Source organism: Lissotriton helveticus, chromosome 1_1 (assembly GCF_964261635.1).
Source record: "Lissotriton helveticus chromosome 1_1, aLisHel1.1, whole genome shotgun sequence".
In the NCBI taxonomy this organism is placed as follows: Eukaryota; Metazoa; Chordata; class Amphibia; order Caudata; family Salamandridae; genus Lissotriton; species Lissotriton helveticus.
Window position 1 is genome coordinate 1,447,304,728 of NC_136057.1, and position 25,489 is coordinate 1,447,330,216.

The 25,489-nt window shown below is 48.0% G+C and overlaps 1 protein-coding gene across 9 annotated transcripts in view; it reads left to right on the top strand.

Annotated features, from left to right (window-relative positions):
- Nucleotides 1-25,489, top strand: part of KMT2D (lysine methyltransferase 2D) — a 1,543,965-nt gene that overhangs the window by 1,013,273 nt on the left and 505,203 nt on the right. For all 9 annotated transcript variants that reach the window (XM_078685770.1, XM_078685786.1, XM_078685782.1 and 6 more), the window contains 2 exons: nt 159-335; nt 600-736. In XM_078685770.1, coding sequence (XP_078541896.1) covers nt 159-335; nt 600-736 — 314 coding nt within the window. The remainder of the gene's footprint in view (nt 1-158; nt 336-599; nt 737-25,489) is intronic.

Consider the following 25,489-nt stretch of genomic DNA (forward strand, 5'->3'; position numbering starts at 1 on the left):
TTATGTGAGACTGCAATAGCAACTCCTCATGGACAATGTTCATGTAAGGTCACTAACGACATTCAAGTGTGTTACGGATTTGCCCCTGCTTGTACTTTTAAGTATACTTTAACATTTTTATTTTACCTCTCCACTCCATCACTTTTCGTCACTTACAGCGTCAGAGACTTCGAGAGCTTCTCATCCGTCAACAGATTCAGAGAAATACTCTTCGTCAAGAGAAGGAGGCTGCTGCAGCAGCAGCAAATTCCTCCCAGTCTGCATGGAGTGTCGACAACAGCAATCAGACCTTTGACCAGATGGGCCGAGGTGTATCGCCTTATCTATTGGCGCAGGTTTGTGTTTCATTGGACACAGTCTAATGATTAGATCGGGTAGAACATTGCTGCTCCACCTTTTGTTTTGCTCCTCTATCATTGAAGTAATGCATGTGTAGGGTTTTGTGCAAGTGGGTTTGGTAAGGGATGAGGGGCTCTCTTTCCATCAGAATCAGTTTTTAGAACGTTGTGATTATTTTGCATTAATTATGGAGCATGATTCAGGGCAATTTCTCAACTGACACATTACTCATTCCAAATACTTGTTTTGTTTCCCTTTAGGACAAAGCTGGGCTTGTGACTCCCACCTCCACTACTGGCAAGGGTCCTTCCTTGTCCCAAACTGGATTTGCACATGATGACAGATTGTCCAGGCCGCCTCCTTCAGCGACCCCATCGAGTGTGGACGCTGTCAGCAGGTGCACATTTGCTCTCTGTATGTAGTTTTGTGGGAAGTTAGCCCATTGTAGAAGCAAAGGCATTGTGTTTTGTAATGCAATCCTGATGAGGGCGAAGCGGTTAAGAAGACGAAGAGAAACGCTTTAATGTATTTTTATGGACTCGCTAATAAACCACACAAGAGAGGATATGGTAGCCAAGAAACAGAATAAGAAAGGCTACAACGGTCCAGTATCCATGCCTATTTCCAGCTCCTCGTATGTGGTTATGCTTCTTTAGGAAATTGAATTACGCAATGATGTTGTAAGACTTCACCAGGTAATGTCATAATCTCGATCAGTCCAGTTTGGTGTCTTTAACAAGCTCTTTAACTTAGTCCTGGGTAGTTATGGTAAAGAGCAGTCGGGCTTAGTCATAGGAGTAAGTGTAAAGCATTTAAAAGTATCAGAACAAAAGGTAAGTAAGAAACGTGATACCGAAGTCCAATTTATAAAAATAGAATGTATTTTTATATTAACCTTTTGCCAAAACAGCAAAAATAAATTGAAAGAAACATGAAGGTATAATTGTAAAAGTAAATACTTTTAAGTTACAATAAATCTTTGTATTAGCTGTTGCGGTTCCTGAGCCAACGCTTGCACAACTACCAGTCCTGGAGGTCAGACCATATCCCTTTAGCGGTTCCTTGGTCCCGGTTACTCGGAGCACTTGACACTTATAGCGGGGGGGGCAGCATTGTGTGTTGGGTGACAATTGCTGCAGATAGACCTGAAAGACTACCTTTCTATTAAATGTTATCTTAAATCTGAGCTGAGCAATGGGTTGGGTTTAATATAGCGATTAATTAGATACATTAGAGTAATATCTTTGGTGGTCCCAAATGGAATTTAGCACTTAGTGCGGTGGAACTCTGTTAGCCAATGGGACCCCCTGGCCTTGCTACAGTGAAAACAAAAATGTTGTGTTTTCACCGTCAGTTTAAGCTTAAAAGGAATATGCCTTTCATTTTTATACTGAACACCCTGCCTGGTAGGCAACCAAGGCCTTTCCTCTGGGTAACTTACTAATATTAAAAAGGAAGGATTTAACATTGACACAGGGTTTATCTTGCCTTGTCAAGTTGGCAGGTTTAACCTTGACAAGGCTGCAGTGGTAGACCTGGATTCACGTTGTCACGGACAGCAGTAGTGGCAGAGTAGAGTGCTGCAGTCCACTGGTGGCTTTCAACTTACTAGCCCTGGGTACCTCTTGTTCCATATTCTAGGGACTTATAAGTAGATTAATGAGCCAATTTGGTATTAGCCAATTGTACATGTGCTTTATGCGGTGTTTGGTTCAGGAGAAGGGGGTGCGGGAGGGCAAGGGTTGGATCAGAGCCGAAATACCGGGGCTGCAGCCCCTCAAGCTCTCACAAACACTTTAGCCATCATCCTGTGTTCCAGTTCTGACTCAGTAGCAATAATCTGCCTCAATCCGAGAAAATGGAAGATCTGATAGACTACTAGCCGCAGATTCCTTAACGTAGAATTATCCCCAGGCGTGAGAAGAGACTGGATCCGGAAAATTGTTCTTTTGCCAGCATCTCTGCTTGTCGGGGCAGCACCGCGTGACTCCGCCCTGACGTCTGCGGGTGTGGCGTCAGCGATGTCACATAAGCCCCACCCCAGCGCGCGGACATCAGTTTTTTCCTTTTCCGCGTGCAACGCAGATCCGGTTTGTGCTCTGGGCCTGTTTGGGCCTTTCCTTTCACTATTGTGTAGTGACTTGTGGGAACAGTGTGCGGATGCCTTCGGGCTTTAAAACGTGTTCATCTTGTGGGCGCCTGATGTCGGCGACGGACCCTCACCTCATTTGCATGTGGTTTTTGGGGGAAGATCATGGCTCCACTGACTGCGAGGCGTGCCAACGGTTGAAGCCAAAGTCGCAGTGGGAACGCCGGATTAAGCTTCTCTCTGCTCGCATGTCCAGGTCAGCTTTGTTACCTCGATCAGGGTCTGCAGAAGGTTTTCGAAGCGGTAGTCATCACAGTCGCCCTCATCCCTCACCTGTGCCGCAAGAGCGTTGCTCACCTGTCAGTATGTGTTGCAGTTTGTCCCCGAGTGCTGGTTTCCGGCCTGTTGGGGGCGTCGGCTCTCCGCTTGTGATGCGGGCCGCATATCGTCCCCCGGTGAGGGGGCATAGAGAGCCCATATGGAGGCATATGCAGTGGCTCTGCTGGCCTCGCTGGCTCCTCCTCCTCCTTCCCCTCCTGGGATATCACCGTCACTGCGGCCGAAGTTTTCGCCAGAGGATCCACAGGTCTCCCATTCCTCTGCGCTTCTTTCTCCCTTCAGGACCTGGCCTTTCCCCACTCAGATTGGCTATGGGGATGGCCGCCTTAGCTTGCAGCCGTCGCTGACAGAGGAGCTGCTTTCCCCACCGCAGGGCCCCACGGAGGCGGGTGCGGCCTTCGCTCACGCTGTTTTCACGGCTGTGGGAATTCTGCGCATGGGTGATCTGGCTGCTCATTTTCCCGTGGATCATCTTTTGAAGGTTCTTCACCAGGGCTCTGGTGAAAGGAACCTTCTGCTTCCCTTTGAGGGTTTGCTCTGTTCTTCTCTGATGGGAGCTTGGGGGTGCCCACCACGGGGATCCGGTGCCCCAACACCTTCTGCACCAGCACCTTCCAGGACCGCGTGACCTGGTGTGCCTTTCCCTCCACCCCTCTGCCAGAGGGCCCCTTTTGCGGACCGCCTTTCCCTCCCTTCCGTCGCTATTGTCTCCACCATCACGGGAGGCCCGTTGGCTGGATTCTTGGGGGCGCAATATGTTCGCTTCGACCAGTGAGGCTCTGCGGGCCCTTAACACCTTGTGTGTTGGCGACGGCCACCTCTTGCTTGTGGAACTCGGTGGAGTCCTTTGGATCTGCAGCTTCTCAGGAGGGTGCTCGTGTTGACTTGCGGCACCTCGCTTTAGATGGCCTGGAGCTGGAGGCGTTTGTTCTTCGCTCCACTCTGGACATTTCGAAGGTGCTTGCTCGTGCCATGGCGTCTTCGGTTGCCCTTCGCCGCCATGCTTGGCTCTGGGACAGTGTGTTCCCGGAAAATGTTCGGGAACGGCTGGTGGATCTTCCCTTCGATGGCACTCTGTTGATCCATGCGCCGGCAGACTCTGCCATCCAGAGGTCCTTGGCGGGGCTGCTTCCTCCTTCTCCTCCTCCTTCCCCTCCCCTCCGTGATCTGTAGGTTGCTCTGGTTCTTGGGCGCTGTTCTTTCATTGCAGCGGGTCACCCCAGTTGTGTTATCTGTGTGTTTCATGTGCCTACGAGTCCTCTTTCATTGGGACTGTGGCTCTGTTGGCTGCTGGCGGCCCCTTTTTTTGCTGTCTTTTTGCTTGGATTATCTGTACCAGATTGGCCCTGAGATTAGGCCTTCTGTCGTTTACTCTTGGCTGCTTGACAAGCCTTCCCGCTGTTCTATTTGTTGTCCTCTGCTGCGTAAGTTTCTTCCTAAGAGGGTTCCCATGTCTTGGGACATACATACCCCGGGTGGGGTAGCGGTAGCTGTTATATAGCTTGTTCTGTGCTTGGGAGTTGTGGTCGCCTTTGGGTCTCTGCTCTCCCTGGCGTTTAAGTACGTTGCAGGTGCATTTCCCTTCTAGGTGGTCGAAATGCCTTTGGCGGCGCCTCGGGGTACACTTCTCTCGGGTCGCTGTGCTGGTAGCCTGGTCTGCCCTGCCGTCTGTGGCCTGGCGTCATCGCTCCTGTTAAACTTATTTTTGTGTTGTGTGAACGGACCCCTTCCTGAGGTGTGTTTGCGGCCTTCTTTGCCTTCTGGCTCTCTATCTTGGGAGCTGAGATGGATTTCTGTTCCTCCCTCTTTCAGGCGCAACCTGCCCAGTCTTCCGTGGTGTCCCCGGGCTGCTCTTTCTGCTTCCGCCTGCTTCATTGCTGTAGGCGCTGTTCTGTCTGGTCTATTGACTTCTACCTGTGGTGGGATCAGCTGCCCTCTTCGCAGGATGTGTTCCTGTTGAGGGGGGACTTGCCCTTTTTCAGCCCTGTCTCCTTGGCGCCTCTGGGTGGATCTTCTTCCTAGTCTTGGCCCTGGATTGAGGTTTTTGTTGCCTGATGTAGGCTTGGGGTGCTTCGGCCTCCTCTTGCCTTGCTCTTGTTTCCTCTGCGGAGTGTGAACGGGTTTCCTCTTCCTTTCTTCTTTCCGCATCCCCCTTGGGATCGGTGGTGTTCTGAATGTAGTGGTCCCACTTCCTCGCCCTGTCCGTCGGATTCGTCCCCTATGGGACCCTCTGTTATGTCCAGACTGGTGGGGCCCTCTCGCAGACCCTCCTCCCCTGTGGGTATGGCTACGGTATCTATTCTACGTTAAGGAATCTGCGGCTAGTAGTCTATCAGATGTACAAGTTACTTACCTTTGGTAACGATGTATCTGGTAGAGAAGATTCTAGCCGCAGATTCCTTCACGACCCACCCTTCCTCCCCATTCTGCGAGAGCCTTTAGCTTGCTCTTCCGCACTCGCCTGCCTCTGGGTACCGTGTCTTTTGCGAGTGGCATCTTTCACTCCTCCCTAGCGGGATGCTTGTTGGGGGGTTTGCATCCATTCCTTCTTTCTGGTACGGAACTGGCAGGTTCATGGGGGATCTTGCGCCCCTACTCTCGTGCTTCCAGTGGGGTGCCTTCTACTTTTTCCTTGTTTGGAGTTTCTAGCTCATGGGCAGTCCTCCAAGTTGGTCTCCTGGCTGGGCCTCCGCCTTGGCTCCTTTCAGGGGACGCGACTCACCCTAGTGGTGTTGTCTTGGGATGAATTGTCGTTGCTCCTCTGTCTTTCCCCGTTAATGGACTCTGGTTGCAGGCTTCTTCGTCTGCTAGACAGTTTTTCATATGCTTTTCCAATTTCCAGGGGACTGTTGTATTGTTTGCGGGGTTATTTTGCAGCGGCTGTGACTGCTATTCCCTTCTATTACTTTTGGTGCCATGGTGCCTGGCACGTTCCTGAATGGGCTTTTCCCCTCCATTCGCTTCCTTCCTTTTTGTTTGTCTGCTGTTTCGCACACTGTTCCCATATTCTCACAGTTTTTGGTTTGTGATGGCTCCGCATTGTGGCACGGAAAAGTTCTCAGAAGAAAACTGGTGTCAGTGCACCGGGGTGGGACTTATGTGACCTCGCTGACGTCCCGCCCACTGACGATGTCCGGGTGGAGTCACGCGGTGCTGCCCCCGGCGCTCAGAGACGCTGAGAAAAGAAAACATTTCCGGATCCAGTCTCGCGCCTGGGGATAATTCTACGTTAAGGAATCTGCGGCTAGAATCGTCTCTACCAGATGCATCGTTACCAAAGGTAAGTAACTTGTACTTCGAGGCATGTGAGCTGTAGATGCATGCTATGCATAGAACGCCATCTGGTGTTGGGCCCGGATGTTAGCTCTTTGTTTATATTCGAAGAATTCTTTCCAGTCACAAGGTGACTGACTCCTCCTTTCGATGATCGTGCGCATAGGCATAGACTCAATTGTTAGATTGCTTTTTTCTGACATTGGGTTCAGACGTGAGTTGCTGTGCTCCGGTTCAACACTGTTCCTAGGTTCCCCTCAGTGCGCAATCCACTACCCTCGACAGTATTGTTTCTCGATTGCGTATTCCTGCCTTGCGTATCAAAACTATTAAACAACACCGCTCGGAAAACCTAGTGTGATGCCCTTGGGCCTAGCCGCTTTGACCGAATTTGCAGGAGATGGAACGCGCTCCATTCCACTTCTGCCCTGGGTGCCACTCCAAGTACCCCCACACAGATCTTCACGACGTGTGCAATTTGTGTTTATCGCCTGAACACAACGGAGACAACTGCGAAGCCTGCCGATCCTTCTGATCGAAAAAGACGCTCTGTGACCGTTGGGCTCGACGTCACGAGATGTATCCACAAAAAGACTACAAGGACTCCAATCCAGACCTGTACAGAGAAGATGTTGACCAAGAGATCCTCGAAGCACATGATGCTGAGGCAGAAGAGGAACAACAAATTGACGTATCAGAGGAAGACTCCGACATCGAGGAAGTCATCACACCCGGTCTGCATACCCTGAGTAAAGATACTCCTCTGCCCCCAAAAGTACCATTTAAAAAGGCTCCGGTCCCTCCTCCGTCTTCGGGTCAAGGTCAGCACCGAGATAAAGTTTCCAACGCCCTGCCTTCGGGCTAGACACCGAGTCGACCTTCTTCAGGGCCCGAAACCAAGATTTCGGCACCGAAACATAAGCCAACTGATCCCTGCAAACGTTAGGCACCAAAACACACTTCTGATCCAAAATCACCGAAGCCAAAATCCTCTGCACCAAAATCCTCTGCTTCAAAAACTTCGACACCAAAATCTTCGACGTCGAAAATTTAGGCCCAAGGGAAAAGTCGGTTCCATCTCCATTCAAGGAGCTTTGCTTGGACTTTCCACACGCTAACACGGACGTCAAACAAAAGGAACTGGTTATTAACCCAAAAACAGGACACCTTTCTGCAAAACTTCCACAGAAAAGAAAAACAGAAGTTGAGGAATCATACCATATCCCTCTAAAGAGAAAGAATATGGGGACTAATACTTCTCCTCCAGCTCTTTCCCCTTCCTCGCCTCCTCCAACTATTGACCCTAACCTTATATCAGCCACAAATTCCCCTCAGCCACAATCTTCACTTCAGCAGGCTGATGGAGATCGGGATCTAGATGATGACGCACACGGGGATGTACCACAAGATTATGCTTCAGACCCCTTGGTAGATTTTAACACGGATCCTAATAACCATAATGATCTAGATCTATACCCATCTAGGCCTTCTCCTCCAGATGACAATGCGGGGTTTTTCATAATTGCTTAATAGAGCTGCACAGTATCAATGGAGTGCAACTCCATCAGGAGCCTCTTGATGAAGATTTCCTATTTGAGACTAAGTGCATCACAAAAAACTACACATACCCTGCCTGTGCTCATGGGTATGTTAAAACATGCAGATGAGGTGTTCAAAGATCCAGTGTGTGCTAGGATACTCACACCTAGAGTGGACAAAAAATAAAAGGCGGCTCCTACAGACCCCATTTTTATTAGAGGTCAGATTCCGCTAGATTAGTTAGTGGTTTCAAATACAGTGAAACAAGCAAATTCGAAGTAAACGGGAGACAATCTGCCTCCCGACAAGGAATCTAAATTAGTATATGCCTCAGGCAAGAGGGTAGCAACACAAGCAGCCAATCATTGGCATATAGCTAACACACAAGCACTCTTGGCAAGATATGACAGAGCTCCTTATGATGAGCTAGAGCAGCTGATGCAATATCTGCCTGATGAACATAAGTCCAAGGCTCATGACCTCATTCAGGAAGGGAAACTTAGGTTCAAGGCTTATGAGCTGCAGATCACATACTTTGCATTAGATCGCCAACTGGTGTTGGGCTTGGATGCTTGCACCTTGTTGTTGTCTTGGAAGAAGTCTTTGTAGTCACGATCTAGGTGATTCCTCCCTTGGACGATAGTGTGCATGGGCATTGACTCCATCCTTAGATTGTTTTTTCCCGCCATTGGGTTCGTATGCAACTTTTGTGCACTGGTTCGAAACGTTATCTTCAAACTTTTTCGACACGCAGAACTTTCTCAAACTCTTCGGATTGACTTTGAACATCGAAATCTTCGCGCCTTTTATTTGCTCGATTCCAGTCGTCGACGCGGGCCGCTGGGCCTATCAACGCCGTTAAGGCTTACGGCTTATGGAAAGGAAGCTGTTCAAAAAATGCCCCCAGTGTGGGGCAAAGTTCCCACACAGTGACCATCATAAGGTCTGTAACCTGTGCCATTTGCCAGAACACGACGCGTCCAGCTGCCAAGCCTGCGCCTCTTTTCGATCGAAGAAAACTATTCAAGATCGTCTGGCTCGACGACACATCATGGCGCAGAGATCAGCTCCGGAACCAGTGGACATCTTCGAGGAAGGCCCAGATGTCCCAGAAGAAGATTCTTAAGATCTGGAAATTGTGTCAGAGGCAGAAGACTCTGACGACCCCATCACTTCTGATCAACGAGTGAGTACTACTGCCCCTGCCCCAACCCCACTGCCAAAACAGAAGGCACTGGTCAAGACTTCGTCTGGCCCCAGTCGCGACCGAAAGCACTCTTCAGAAGCCCCTCCTCCGGGCCCGGCTCCGAAGAAGAAAGACAAGCCTTCCGGTAGCTCGGGAACGAGCAAACCGCATGTAATAGTCCCACCGGCACCTTCGGTACCGAAGCCAAAAGAACACTTGGCTCCAAAGTCTGCTCCGACTCCTATGCCGAAAGACATACCGGCCCTAACACCTCAAGGCCCATGGATAAACCGGCTTCGAACATTTCCAAGCCTAAAGATCACACTTTGGCTCCAAAACCCAAGCCTTTGGAACCGAAAAACAAGCAAAGGATTCTACCACGCCTCCTAAGGCCAAAGAGCACAAAACTCAGCCCCGCTCAGAACCGAAAAGGACGGCGCCGAAAGAGGTTATCGAGGAAGAGGAACTTTTTTATCCGGATCCTGTCAATCCCAAACAGAAAAAGAGCTACATTAATCCTAAAACAGGACATGTCACAGCTGTGCCATGCATGAAGAGTAAGTTAGACACAGCAAACACCCCTCCAGTGCCTGTGAAGGAGGACTCTGTTACTTCACCTATGCCTCCTTCTCCTGTCCTTCCTTCTAATCCCCTTCCTCTCCCTAAACCGGTTACACCACCTCTACCTGTAACTTCTACACCACAAGATGATGATGATGATGATGACTTAGGGGTAGGGGGAGACCCTAATGACCCATTCACGGATCCAAACAACCCACCACAAGACGACTGGGATTTCAACTACCCAATATATCCACCACACCTCCCAAGCCTCCTACCATACCAAACAAAACCATCTCCCCCAGACAATATTGGTTTTGGACAACTAATCAATGGGGCGGCTGTTTTTCATGGTGTGCACATGCACTCAGACACAAAAGAGGAGTATTTCCTTCTAGATACATTTGAACAGTCCCAAAAACTGTACAAATATTACCAATGATTAAAGGGGTCATTAAGCATGCCCCTGACATATTCAAAGATCCTGTACGAGCCAAGATTCTTTATCCTAGAATCGATAAAAAAAAAATACACCTGCCCCCGACGACCCTGCGTACATCAAAGGACAGCTGCCTTTAGATTCACTAGTAGTTTCGAACACTAGAAAGCGCGCTAACTCACAAACCTCCAGGGATGCACCACCTCTGAATAAAGAATCTAATTTACTTGATGCATCTGGCAAAAGGGTAGCTGAGCAGGCGGCCAATCACTGGTGCATAGCCAACACTCAAGCACTGCTGGCTAAATATGATAGGGACCACTATGACCAGCTGGAAACCCTATTACAGCATTTGCCTGACCAACACAAAACTCAAGCAAATGATCTAATTCAAGAGGGCAAACTAATAACAAACGCCTCAACGAAATGTGCCCTTAATGCAGCAGACACTGCCTCTAGGTCCATTAATACTAGTGTACTACTCAGACAGCATGCCTGGCTACGCTTTTCAGGCTTTAAGCAAGAGGTCCAGACAACCATTGTAAATCAGCCGTTCAATCAAGAACAACTTTTTGGACCAGCTGTGGACACAGCTCTTGAAAAGATGAAAAAAGACAGAGACTGCCAAGTCCATGGGAGCACTGCAGTCTCCACACCCATGTGGCTCCTTTCGTCGCTCCTTTTATAGAGTAACCTCCAAAAACGTGGGTACAGACACCTCATCTTCGTTTAAAAACACCACCCAAACATCCCCCAACAGAGGATATTTTAGGGGAGGTTAGAGAAGCAATTACAAAGGGAGAGGCCGAGGTAACAATAGCACTCACTCCTCCCCTGCTGCTAAACAGTGACGTCCGTCTGCTCCCCCAGACCATTCCACTCCAGTCGGGGGAAGATTATTACAGTTCCTACCTGTCTGGAACTCCATCACAACAGACAAGTGGGTAAGACAAATTATCCAATATGGTTACTGCCTGGAACATACAGCTACCCCCCCCCCCCCGCCCCCCCTCCAACATACCACCCAAGCAGCGTCCAATGTCCCTAGAACATCTTACACTTTTTTTTTATTTCAAATCATTTTTATTGAAATATATAAAACAAGCAAACAAATAAAGAAACAAAATGACAGGGGAACTAATTACAATAGTACAGCAAATATTAAAACAGCATCTATATACCCATATAAGAAAGTTGTTACATGATAAGGTTAACAACAATGACCATAATATTCATGTTAACAAATAAAATAATAATAATAAGACAATAATAACCGTTGTAATAATACATGCTCAAGTTCTAAGAAGGGCATTCACGGCGGATATTACTCGCAATAGTATACAGGTGACCAAGCAAAAACATACTTCACATTAGGATTGACAGTGGTACGTTACAATAGAGGAGTACAGAAGGCCTTACAATCTGAGGCAAAAATGAAGGTGTTCATGGGGGGTCATAAGATGAATTGGAGGCGTCAAGGAATTTCCACAGTTTCTTGTGGGCTTTACCCCAAGGGGAGGTATGGAGGGATTAGTTGTCTGCTCCTCTTAGGGAGGAAAGCCATTCCTGCCACTCTCTAAAAGATACTTCACTAACGTTTTTCCATTTACTCAGGAGACCTTTACATGCTAAAGTGAGCATAAGGTCTAATAAGTAGCGATCCTGCAAGTCTTTGATCCTAGGAGCCAATACTCCTAGTAGAATATAGGAAAATTATCTTGGAGGGAGGATGTTAAAGGTCTTATTTATGTATTTGTTGTTAATATCCCAATATGATTGTAAATTCGGACAAAAAAAGAGCATTTGGGCCAAGCTGCCAACGTGGGATTTACAATTCCAGCATGTGGGGCTATCGCTGAGCTTAAGTTTAAAAATGTTCTCGGGTGAAAATATGTCCTATTTATTAACATTAGTTTGGTTTGTGAAAGTATGGGTGATATTTTGTTCAAGAATGTTGTCAAATTAATTTTCTCCCACTCAAATGGGATGTTACTGGAGTTAAGTTCAGATTCCCATTTCGCTTCACATTTTTTTGCTATTTGCGGGGATTGGGAGAAAGAAGTTTGTATATCTGAGACACTGTGTCCAGATTTTACTAGCTGGGACCTCTTGGGGACTATCGAGGGGTCACAGGGTTTGATGGAGCGCAGTGTGAGAAGAGATTTTAGTTTTAGGAATTTGTAAAAATCTAGCGGTGCAAGTTAGTAACGGTTCTGAAGGTCGGAAAAAGGCAACGGTAAGGTGCCTTTGTAGAGATTTTTTACTAGATTTATTCCATTTTTAGACCAGTGTTCCCAATATAGTGTCCTCCCATCTATCTTTAGGCTCGGGTTATGCCATAAGGAGGTCAGCTTGGACTTGTTGATTTTATTTTTGGAGAATATGTCCAGACGCAACAGGGCTCTTTTAGTGTTAAGCAAAATATATTTTGAGTGGGGGAAAAGCGGAAACATCCACTGTTAATAGAGCAGTTAGAGGCATGCCGTTTGTGAGTGACATTTCTATGTCCAACCAGACTGGAGTATAGTCTGTTTGGGGGATTATCCAGTTGGAACCTTGTTTACAAAGATATGCCGTTTGGTAGTTCCTAAAGTTCGGGAGACCCAGTCCACCTTTATCTTTGGATAATTGGAGTTTATTCAATGATATCCTGGGTTTCTTGCCTTGCCATAGGAACATGTTAAAGAGTTTATAGATTTTATTCAAGAAATCATTTGATAGTATAATTGGAAGCATGCTGGCTAAGTAGTTGACAAGGGGGGTGATCTTCATTTTTAATGTCTCATCCCTACCCCACTAGGACAAGACTTTTGGGGACCAGCCATCAAACAGAGTAGAGATTTTCTTATAGAGGGAGTTCTTGTTGGTTTTTAAGGTGGTGATGAGATCTTTTTCGAAATCCAGGCCCAGGTACTTGAAGCATTTAGGTTGCCACAGAATAATTTCTTTACTGCCATGGTTGTTCAAAAGTTTTACTTCGGTCTTGTCCTTATTTAATTTATACCCAGAAACATTTGCAAAATCTCCTATTGAGGACATTAGAGCCGGTATGGCAGACTCCGCATTTTCAGAAACCACTGAAACATCATCAGCGTAGGCTGTGATTTTGACTGTGCAATCATCAAAACAAATCCCTGTGATCTGATTGTTATCCTAAGATGGTAGAAAAAGGGTTTGATTGCAAGTAGAAATAGAGAGGGGGAAATGGGGCAGCCTTGTCTAGTTCCCTGTTCCAGCTTGAAGGAGGACGATAGGCAGCCACCCGCTTGAACTTTGGCCGAGGGATTGTGATAAAGTGCCATTACCATACGCGTAAACTTCTCTCCCAAGTTGAATTTGCCTAAAGCCGCGTCCAAATAGGACCAGTCTACTTTATCGAAGGCCTTTTCCGCGTCCAAGGTAATAGCAACTGTTGGGGAGTCAGTAAGTTTGGCCTTCTCCAAAACATGAGACTTGATGCGTGTATTGTCACTAGGAAGTCTGTTCTTTAGGAATCCGACTTGTGAGGGGTTGATGAGTTTTGATTAAAAAATTTTCGTTTAGCAAGGATCATAGCTTATATTTTGCAATCTAGGTTAATTAGGGATATTAGTCTGCAATTTTTTGGAAGTATTGGTCTTTCCCTTCTTTGGGGATTACTGCTATAATGGCTTCTGCAGGCGTCACATTCACTTGACCAGAGGTACAGAATTCGTGGTATAAATTTAGTAGAGGGAGGGTTAGGACTGATGAAAAGCATTGGTAAAACTTTGCATTAAACCCATCAGGACCGGGGGCTTTCCCAAGATTTAGGGTCTTAATTGCGATATCTATTTCAGAGGCAGTGATCGGGTTGTTGAGCTCTGCTTGCTCTTGGTCTGTCAGTACGGAAAGCATGCATTTGTCTAGGTAGTCACGTTTCTTAGTGCCGTCAAGATCTTGATTTCTGCTGTCTATGGTGCTTTAGAAGTCTTTAAAAATGTCTGCAATTTTGTCTGGTCGGAGTGAACTAGCCCTGCCCGATCTGTATTATTCTGAATTGTGTTTTTCTGCAGTTTAAACTTACTCCCTATAATGTCCCTCGTAAGTATGCCCTTGTTGAAAGCACTCCTACTCCCCTTGTTGGGGATGGATCCAGCATTTTTTGCCCTGGAGTCTCAGAGACTCTTTTGAGAGTCCACACTGACAAGGGAGTCACACATAGTGGAGGATTGGGATTGATCCCCTTACAACTGGGAACCGTCTTCTACCCTGCTGGAAGTCGGTCACTGTGTTCACGCTGGGTTTTCTACCCCCTCCTCTTCCCTCCTTCATTCTTCTAAGTGTGCCCATGAACAAAGCACTCCTCTCCCCTTGTTAGGGAGGGATCCAGCATTTATGCCCTGAAGTCTCAGAGACCCCGCTGACAGAGTCCACTGCGACAAGGGAATCAAACATAATGGAAGACTGGAAATGATCCCTTTTCCCTGGGGAGCCGTCTCCCACCCAGTCGGACATCAGACACAGTTACTTCCTTGTCTCCTCACTGTCTACTACCCCCTCCCCCAACTCTTCCCTCCTTCAGTCTTTGCTTGCCTCCCCTATTCCTTTCCTCTCTCCCCTGAATCTCTCTCCCCTGCCTGCTTTGTTTATCCTTGTGCCTATGCTCCGCATGATCTCCCTCCCCATCTCCCTTTTACATTACCCCCTTACCCTTCTACACGCCATGAATCCAACGGATGTAACTTGTAATTGGTGTACCTTCTGTAACAATGTGTAACTTGTAACCTATGTAACTCTCCTCGTGTAAAGCGCTCTGATACCTCTGGGTCTAGCCAGCGCTATATAAAACTCAAGTAAATAAAAAAGTTAAAAAAATAAATAAGTACGAAGCAAGGCTCTTCCCTGCCTTATTTGATTCGCATAATTTGGTGTTTTTTTTGTTTAACCATATCTGAAAGAAACAGGTTAGTATTAGATTCCTTACCTTAGAATACCCCCAGGCGTCAGACTGGATCCGGAAACTTTTGCGTAGCAGTACCCTTTCGCGTCGGTAGGCATCGTCTGCAGCTCCGCGTCAGTCGTTGGCGCCGGGATGACGTTGCCGCAGTACTTAGACGCCGCCCTCGTGCGCTGACGCCAGCTCCTCTTTTTCCGCGCCAGCAAGCAACGATCCGGGAACAGTGGTACCCTTTAGTCATTTTTTGACTAACCTTTTTGATCTTTTTGATCCTATTTTTCGAAGTCGAACGACTCCGACGGTGCCGGTAGGGATGCCCGGGTTTAAACCCTGCGTTGACTGCAACCGACTGATGTCGGTTACCGACCCCCATTGCCGGTGTCTTCATTGCCTGAGGCCCGACCACGATGACAAGTCGTGCCCCGACTGCCGGGCCTTGACGTCGAAGGCTAGGTGGGAGCGGTCCTGCAAGTGCCTCGAGCTCCGGCAGTCGGCCCTGGGCCGTTCGAGGTTCCGGTCCGGAAGGAGGTCGAGGGACCGCTCGCGGAGCCGGAGTCATCACGGCTCGGAGGGTCGACACCACTTCTCGAGCTCCAAGTCCTCAGGTAAGAGACACAAGAAGTCGAAGAGACGACCGCTCATCCGACTCCCCCCGGCGCTCACGTGACGCAGCCGGGGGTTCGGGTGACACCACCCACGCGGATCGGCAGGCGTCGTGGCCTGCTCCATACCCTTCGGTCCCTGGGCAGAACGCGACGCCGGAGGAGATTGAAGCCTTCCTCTCGGCCATGAGGTTGCTTAGTCCTCCGTTGGGTTCCGCGGCGCCTTCGGGCCCAGCGGCCCCGACTGGGAGCCCAAGCGGGCCGGGTGCTTCAGCCCCGGCGCCGTCGGCGACTTAGGTCCCGACGCCGCAGGGCTCTGACGGATCTGGGCCCGGATCCGGGTCGTCGCCGGTCGACCTTAAGATGGCGCTGGCTGCTAGGAGTTCGCCCCCGGCGCCGACCACGGCAGACGCCGTCCCCAATCCCCCCCTCGATCCGGGTCCGGCGTCGCTCGACGCCGCTTTTAACGCCGATGGGAGATTTTTACTTCTATGATCCTGCCCCATCATTTGACCCTGCATACCAGGAGATGGGTGGCGAGGAGGATTGGGAGGGGTCTGAAGACCCTCTGGCACGGGAGTGCCAGTCTTATCAGGACTGGACAGGTGAGCCTGGGGACGCCAGTGGTCTGGACACTTCGCCAGACACTGGTTTTGTCTCCCCTCCTACCGTGGCTATGGAGGAGGGGCCAGCCTATAGTGTGGTGTTGACGCGGGCGGCCAAGGCCTTATCCCTTGAGCTCCCTGTCGCGACCGTCAGGACTAACCTCCTCACGGAGGTCCTTAAACAGCAAGCAAGCTCTTCGGAGCCTCTGTTGCCGTTTAATGAGGCCCTTGTCTGACGTTCTTCTGGGCACCTGGTCCAGGACCGCTACAGGTCCTCCTATAGATAGGAATGTGGCCAGACTCGCCTGGCTCCGGGCGACCCTTGCTTCCTGTCCACCCACCCCACCCCCGAGAGCCTGGTCATACAGGCCTCTAACTCCCAGACCGCATTCCCGACGGCTCCCCCCTGATCGGGAATCCAAGAGGCACGAACAATATGGCAAGAAGATGTTCTCCTCCCTGAGTTTGGGGTTGCGGTCAGTCAACACCGTGTACCTCTTGGGCCGTTATACCCACTCTCTGTGGTACACGGTCGCGGACGTGCTGCCACAATGTCCGGAGGAGACCCGGACTAAACTCGCCCAGGCCCTTTCGGAGGGTCGAGATGCGGCACGGGACTCCATCAGATGTGGACTGGATACCACGGACTCGCTGGGTAGAGCGATGGCAATGACGGTGGCGATTAGACGCCACGCCTGGCTGAGGTCCGCCAACTTTTTGGCTGATGTCCAAAACACCCTATGGACATGCCGTTTGATGGCCGTCACCTCTTTGGCGACAAGGCGGACAGTGCGCTTGAGCGCTTTAAGGACTCCAGGGCTACGGCCAAGTCCTTGGGCCTGTCAGCCCGTGCCAGCAATCTGCTGCCTTTTGCCCCTTTTGTGGCCAAGGAAGGGGCGGCCCCACACGTCCTGCCAGCCAAGGTCCGCAGACTAACATCCAGCGCGGTGGCGGACGTGGTAACCGCCGTGGTGGGGGCCGGGGACCATGGCGCGGCCAGTCCACATCCACCACCGCAGCATCCGCCTCAAAGCCTTCCTAGTCCGAGCTTTCAGGCCCACGAGACGCCAGTGGGGTGCAGGGTTCGCCATCACCTCCTCCACTGGCGCGACATCACATCGGACAGGTGGGTGCTGCAAATCGTCCGAAGGGGCTACTCCCTCCCCTTCGAGGCGACCCCTCCAGCCATGTCGCCGCAATACCACCGCGTGTCGGGGGATCACTTGCAAATTCTGCAAGAGGAAGTTACGGCCCTCTTGGCCAAGGGGGCCATCGAGCACGTTCCTGGGCCAGAAGTAGGGTGTGGTTGTTACTCCCACTACTTTCTGGTTCCCAAGAAGGGCAAAGGGGGCCTACGCCCTATCTTGGACCTGCGAACGTCAACGGCTTCCTCCGGAAGGAGAGGTCCAAGATGCTGACACTGGCTCAGGTCTTAGCTGCCCTGGACCCAGGAGACTGGATGGTAGCGTTGGACTTGCACAATGCTTATTTCCACATCCCCGTCCTGCCGGCGCTACCTGCGGTTCACGGTAGGCCACAAGCACTTTCAGTTTACCGTGCTCCCCTTTGGCCTTACCAGCACCCCACGGGTGTTCACGAAAGTGATGGCGGTGGTCGCAGCTCATCTGCGCAGGTTATGGGTGTCAGTCTTCCCCTACCTCGACGACTGGTTGTTGAAGGCGGGCTCGCCCCAGACAGTCGTCAACCACCTCCAGACTACGGCGACCTCCTGCACCTGCTGGGGTTCTCTATCAATGTGCCGAAGTCGCACCTGTGTCCCTCTCAAAAGCTCCTCTTCATCGGAGCAGTTCTAGACTCTGCGCAGTTTCGGGTTTATCCTCCCGAACAGCGGGTTCTGGATATTCAGGCTCTGATTCCGATCTTACAGCCTTTATCCCGAGTCTCGGTCAGGTTGACGCTGCAGCTTCTGGGGTTGATGGCCTCTTGCATCCTTCTGGTGCATCACGCAATCACCTGCAATGCCAACCATAGGGAATCCAGTTCAAATCTCAGATCCCAATATTTTTGGCCTACTGGATACGGATGACGTATCAAAAATAGATAATGGCGCCTCAAAAACAGCTCAAATAAATCACCAAATAAATCATGACCCATCCTTATATATTACGGGTGAACTACCTAAATTATCTGTTTTGCAACTCCATATTATTTTCTGGAACATAGCAGGACTTTCTTCGAAACTTCATGACGAGAAATGGTTTGAGCTAGCGAGGAAGTATAATATAATTTGTATTCAAGAAACTTGGCTGAAGTCCCCAATCCACTTAGTGGGTTACAAGACATATTTTTCAGCGGCTATAGCATCAAGTTCGGGAAGATCTAAGGGTGGTCTAATAACATATATATCGAATACATTGGCCTTAGAGGAAATAGTTCCAATAAAGATGGGAACAAATTACCAGATTCTGATGTTGCAAGTAACCAAGCGGTCTATTTACATTTTAGTAAATTTTTATAACAATTTGAATTCAACTGACATAATGGATGTATTAAATCAGGTTTCCTTTTTATTGCAAGAACTACGATTAAAATATATGAAAAATTCGATTGCATTAATTTGGGGCGGTGATTTTAATTTAAATCTGTGCAAAAACAGTTCTACTAATAACTGTGGTATTTATGAAGATGAGGAGAATAGCCTAACGCATTTTACCCATACAATTATGGGTAATCAAATGAACGAGGTTCTGCTTGAAATGGAGCTAGGATTTGCAAACGAACTAGCGACCCCGTCAGTTTTATTTACACCAACATTTAATGGGAGAGGATTAAAAAGCTTAATAGATTTCATCCTAGTTTCATTTAGCATAGCACCGACTATTTATACCTTCGAAACTATCACTAACGCATTGAGTGATCATTTCCCCATTAGTCTTGTCCTGTCTGTGCCTACAAATACGGAAGAGATAAAGTATTTGAATTTACTTGACCAGCAAGCCTTAAATTTAGACAGATTAAATGGTTTCACATTAAAATGGGCTAAAATTGATCAGGAAGCTACAACGATTAAAATAGTTAAGCAAACCTTGCCCTCTACTGAAAATTGCCTCGACCCCGAGGCCACATCGGAAGAAATACTGTCAAGTTAGTGTTATTGTGCAAAACATAGAGAAAGAGTTAACCCGAAAGCAGACAAATAGTAGAAAGACTAAAAATGGCTGGTTTAACTCTAAATGTACAAAAACTTACTCACTATTAAAAAAGGCCCCAAGCGAGAAAAATCGGGACAAGGAAGTGAAGTGAAGTGAAGTGAAGGGGTTTTATAAAGCGCGACTGCTGCCCGAAGGCGTCCAAGCGCTAGTAGAGGAAAAGGAGTTGAGGGGAGGGAGGAGGAAACACGGAAGAGATCAATAGACTTAGGAAGGTATATGCACTAGCTCTAAAATCTCGGAAAAGGGAGATAAGAGACGATTTAGGAGTCAACTTCATAAAAGGACAGTTTAACTTTCTGGTGAATAGTTAGATCCCCTTTTCTCTATGAAACAACTGAAACTCCCAAGATAGATGTAGCCATAGACGCCAAAACATGGGTGAATCACTTTTCAAATATATTTGCTCTGGAAAAGGAACAGGGAACATAACAAGAACAAAGTGAGGAAATGGCACAGACTTTGAGGCAAGTAGAATATCCAATTTGTTTAAACTTTACACATAATGAGGTAGCAAACGCGATAAAAGCATCAAAATCGGGGAAAGCACCGGGGCCCGATGGGGTCCCAGTTGATTTCTTCAAGCACAGCTTAGATCTATGGTCCCCGATCCTTACCAGAGTGCTTATAGCCGCCAAAGAGGTTGGATTATTAGAATCCTCGTCTACCTCAATACTAGTCCCAATATATAAGAAGGGCGATAGAAATAGTCCATCGTGTTACCGGCCGATTTCACTCCTGGACTCGCTTGGAAAGGTGGCTGGTCGCATCCTCCTTGAACGACTCCAGGAATGGACAATGGACCGGAAAATAATCTCGGATTTGCAATACGGGTTTCGGGAGGGACTAGGGACAGTTGACCAGGCCCTGAATTTAACTCTTCTCACAGGAAAATATGTCCAAGCAAAGGCGGGTTTCCTACACTTGGTATATGTGGATTTGACCGCAGCTTTTTACTGCGTCAGCCATTCAAAACTGTGGTCAATCATTTTAGAACTGGGAGTAGATCTCTCATTGGTGAACTTTTTAAGAGAACTGTATACAGGAGCCACAGCGCGAGTTAGGTATGGCACAAAAGGAGAGCTAACAGAACCCTTTCGGGTAGAGAGGGGGGTCAGACAAGGTTGTGTTCTGGCCCCCTTCCTATTCACTCTCTACACAAATGGGCTCGAGGTGGCAATGCTTGAAGGAAGCAAAGATCTGCCCACAATAGGATGTCGTCAAATTCCAGCGTTATTATATGCCGATGACGCAGTAATTCTTGCCAGAACTCCTTTACAGCTGCAGCGGGTCCTAGATAAATATTGCACGTTCATGACCAGCCTGAATCTTAAAGTGAACATAAAAAAGACCTTTGTGATGCATGCCAGCTCATGACCAAGGAAATTTAAACTCATATTTGTTAACAATGTTCCGTTAGAACACACAACAACCTACCCCTATTTAGGGATCTTAATTGATAACAAGTCCAAATGGTCAGAGGCCGTCAACTCAAAAAAATTGTTATTCCTGAGGGCTACCACGGCATTAGTAGCATTTGCACAGAAATTGGGAAAGAGATCTCCATTAGAAATGTTAAAAATCTATCAGGCAAAATGTACAAGCGTGGCAACCTATGGCTCAGGGGTCTGGGGATATGCAAATGTTGACCAGCTACAGAAAGTAGAAAATACTTTCCTAGGGTACTTACTCGCAGTTCCTAAGAGTACCACAACATATGGATGCCATCTTGAATTGGGGTTGGATTATCTATCGGACATAGTAAAAATACAAATAATCATGTTATGGCGCCGGATCTGGTCCACGGATCAATGCGAGCTAACAAGATCACTCGTACAGGATTGCATGTCTTTAGACAACATGGAAAAGTTTAAATGGTTGGCATACGTCAAAGCATTCTTTGTTGATCTAGGGCTTGACCGATTTTTTACCGAGCCAAAAACTATAGCTGAGATCCCGAGAAAAGAACTAAAAAAGGCATGCTTAACACATTTGGGCCAGCTGCGACTTGCAAACGAAATAGGGAAATCTTCGGTGCAACATCTTCTACTAGCTCAGACTACTTTTAGCATTCAACCATACCTTTTGTATAATTTAAACCAGTACGAAAAATTCCTGTTGACTCGGTTTAGGTTCAATATATTTCACCGACTGATATCTTTTCCAATGCAGAATGACTGGTCTACGACCTTAACCACCTGTCCCTGTGATACCATCTCTGCACAATCGCACAATCCTCTATTCATGTTTTATTTTTTTGTAAATGTTATATTACACCTCGTAGGCGGTGGATTGTTCCTCTAATGAGAGTATTGGGTATACGAGGGTGTCGCCCAGCTTTTCTGGTGCTCCAGTACCTAGAAAATGAATTACATGCAAAAAGTATAGCCTGTTTTCTTAAATTTTGTATAAAGCATCTCTGTTAAATACCTGCACAAAGCTATTTGCACAGACATTTTTACCTTTTGATGAAATCGTAATATTAGATACCTTGCATTTTACCTGTTAAAGAACTCGCTAAATCGCCTTATACTTTTAATGAACTGAAATGTGTGAATAATGTATTTTTATGTACTTTTATGTTTTTTTTTTTTATAAATTATGGAAACCGAATAAAGTTGAAATTGAATTGAATTGGTGCATCGCGACCATAGGCCTCTGGTCTCAGGTGGAGTCCCGGCTCCATATCAACCTTCTGGAGCTGCGGGCGATCCGACTTGCACTGAAGGCATTCCTCCCCTCTATTCGGGGGAGTGTAGTGCAGGTGTTCACGGACAACACCACCGCCATGTGGTACTGCAACAAACAGGGCCGGGTGGGGTCGTGGACCCTATGCCAGGAGGCTCTGCGCCTCTGGCAATGGCTGAACATCAGGGTGTGACCCTGGTGGTTCAACACCTGGCAGGTTCCCTGAACGCTAGGGCGGACTAACTCAGCCATCGCTGCATGATGGATCACGAATGGCGTATGAACTCGGATGTGGCGCAAGGCCTCTTTCAGCAGTGGGGAGAGCCTTGGTTAGATCTATTCGCCACAGAAGAGAACGCGCAATGTCATCAGTTCTGTTCGTTGGAATTTCCAAGGCGGCACTCGCTCTGAGACGCTTTTCGTCGCGGGTGGAGTTGCGGTCTGTTGTACGCCTTTCTGCCTATACCACTTCTACCCAGAGTGCTGAAAAAGATCAGGCGCAACCGGGCCCAAGTCATCGTTGTGGCTCCGGACTGGGCACGGAGGTTCTGGTATCCCGAGCTACCCAGCATGTCTGTCAATCCCCCGATTCGTCTGCCCCTTCAGGAGGACCTTCTGTCGCAGCAGCAGGTGACCGTCCTCCACCCGAACCTGTCCAGTCTCCACTTACATGCGTGGAGATTGAGCGGTGGCAGTTGAGGACATTTGACTTGCCTCCCGAAGTCTGTGATGTCATTCTGGCAGCCAGGCGTCCCTCTACAAAATCGGTATACGCCTGCAGGTGGAACAAGTTTGTGGCATGGTGCACAGCAAAGGCTGTGGATCCCCTTTCTGCCCCTCTTTCAGAGGTTCTCCTCTTTCTTCTTTCTCTTGCCCAGCAGGGCTCTGCTCTGGGCACTCTGAAGGGCTACCTCTCAGCCATTTCCGCCTTCTTAAAGCTACCTGATCAGCCCTCTTTGTTCAAGTCCCCAGTTGTAAATAGGTTTTTGAAGGGCATTACCCAAATGTTTCCTCCAGTTCCTTTCGTGATACCTCAGTGGGACTTTAACCTTATTCGAACTTATCTGATGTGCGCTCCCTTTGAGCCACTTCATAACTGTCCTCTTCGCCTTCTTACTCAGAAGACCGCCTTCCTGGTTGCCATCACCTCTGCCAGGAGAGTGAGTGAGCTCCAGGCCCTTTCTTCTAAAACTCCTTTCCTTTCAGTCCATCCGGACAAAGTTGTGTTGCGGACGCGACCCTCTTTCCTGCCCAAGGTAGTCACAGCCTTCCACATCGGGCACTCCATCACTTTGCCTACCTTCTTTCCGCCTCCGCATCCCTCGAAAGCGGAAGAGAGGCTCCACCGTCTGGACCCAAAACGTGCGCTCTCATTCTATCTGGATCGCACTCGCCAGTTCCGGGTGGATGACCAACTCTTTGTTGGTTACGTGGTCGCTAAGAAGGGACGGGCGGTGCACAAAGGAACCATTTCTCGATGGGTCGTCTTGTGCATCAAGGCTTGTTACTCTTTGGCTCGAAATGAGCCTCCTGTGGGGCTTTGTGTCCATTCCACATGGGCCACGGCGGCTACTACTGCCCTGGGCCGGGGAGTCCCCTTGCAGGACATCTGTCAGGCAGCTACGTGGGACTCGCTGCACACGTTCGCAAGACACTACTGCCTGGACAGCCAAGTCCGGAGATGGCTTTTTCTGCCGTTCCGTTCTCCAGGACTTTCTGGTGTGATCATGGGTTCGCAGACCCACCACCGGGGTTGGTATTGCTGGGGTATCTATTCTAAGGTAAGGAATCTAATACTGACCTGTTTCTTTCAGATGCACAAGTTACTTACCTTCGGTAACGATATATCTGTAAGAAACAGTAGTTAGTATTAGATTCCTTACCGCCCTACCCATCCTCCCTGTTCTGCCAACCGATATCTAGGGTTAAGGTCATCCCCTTTCAGGGCCCTAGTTTTTATGGCACCAGTGTTGGTTTTTATCATGGGTCTGCGTTTTCTGGCGTGGAAAAGCTGTGTATAAGAACTGACGTCAGCGCGCGAGGGCGGCTTCTAAGTACTCCGGTGACGTCATCCCGGCGCCGACGACAGACGCGGAGCCGCAGGCGACGCCTACCGACGCGCAAGTGTACTGCTACGCAAAAGTTTCCGGATCCAGTCTGACGCCTGGGGATATCCTAAGGTAAGGAATCTATCACTAACTAATGTCTCTTACAGATATATCGTTACACAAGTAGTAACTTTTGCTTTAGTGACATAGAATTCTTTATTGTTCTTGGACATTTATGATGAAATCCACCTCCCTTTAGTATCTGGCGTGCTAGTCAGTATGTCGATATTGGATTTCCTTGCCACTAAAGTCAGGACCCCATTCTTTTCCCAAGGGCGTCGGATCCGGCAACATCACCGTAGGATTTGCTTCTAAGTGAATTAAATTGCTTTGAATCAATTTTGGTCTCTTGAAGAACAATATCCCCCTTTTGTTTATGAAGATAGTCGAGTATCTTCTTCCGCTTATTCGGATGGTTGATGCCTTTCACATTCAGTTAGATTATCTTAAAGCTTTTAAGTACCAAAGCACTTGAAGTAGCTAGCGTTGTCATGAGTAGGTTGTATACTTGAAATCTCGGTCATGGGCAATGCCATTAAGAAGGTAAGAAAGGCACCTGTCTAGATCAAAGTACATCATTGTTTGCATTAACTTCTTAGTATCTCTCATGTCTTTTATAACTATACACTGTTCATGGGTAGTCATACTAGATTCACCTTATGAGGCTGCAGTTAAAAAAGAAAATTGGACACTTGAGCAGAGGAAACAATGGCATGAAATATGGACAAAATAACACACAATGAGAAGTAAGAAAAGAAAAATAAGGTTCAAAACCCCACCCACATCTCAAACCCTCCTACCCCACCCTGAAAGTATGCAACAGGCATGGCGACAAGGGGAGATGACTCTACTCCCAAGGGAAGTCGCTAATCACATCCTGAACGCATGGATCCAGTGCCTGAACAGAGCATAATGAGTTTCAACAGTGTTAATCAAAAACTGAATAAGGAATGTTCGGATGAAGTTAGAACGTACATGAGGCAAAACCGTAGGAATGCAGCATCGAAGAATCCCTAGCAATTTGCGCTTATGAAAACATACTGCATACATATGAAAACATACTCAATTGAACAGTAACCCAACCCAGAGTATTAGCCTGAATACTTGCCTTCATGAGCACCGTGTAGAACCTACATTATCTCATAGTTGCTACAATAGTTGCAGTAGATCAATTTTATTATATACGAGTAGCATAACACTACATAAGAAAAGTTCTTAAGCTACCTACTAGTTTGAGTGAATGATGGAAAACTTAACTGGACAACTTTGTGTCAAACCTTAACAGGGATAAAGAACCAGGGATTACCTGAATCTCTGAGATCAGAAACAGTACTGGCTATGGATGACTCTAAATGTTCTGACTATATAGAAGCCTCCTGAAGTGGCGGGGTCAACAGACCTACAGATATCTCCAAGTGATAGAACGTCAAGTTAAATAAGGTGCCTAAGAGCCTACCTTGGAGTGACTCGGTCTCGCTTTGTCCATGGAGTTGTCATCTGGGCCATCGAGGAATCTTGTTAGATGTTGAGGGTCTGTGAAAAAGTGAGGAGAACCGTGGATCATCACACATAATCTAGCCGGACCTGCAAAGCCAAATTGGTAGTTCAAAGAACACAGTCTAGGGCGGATTGC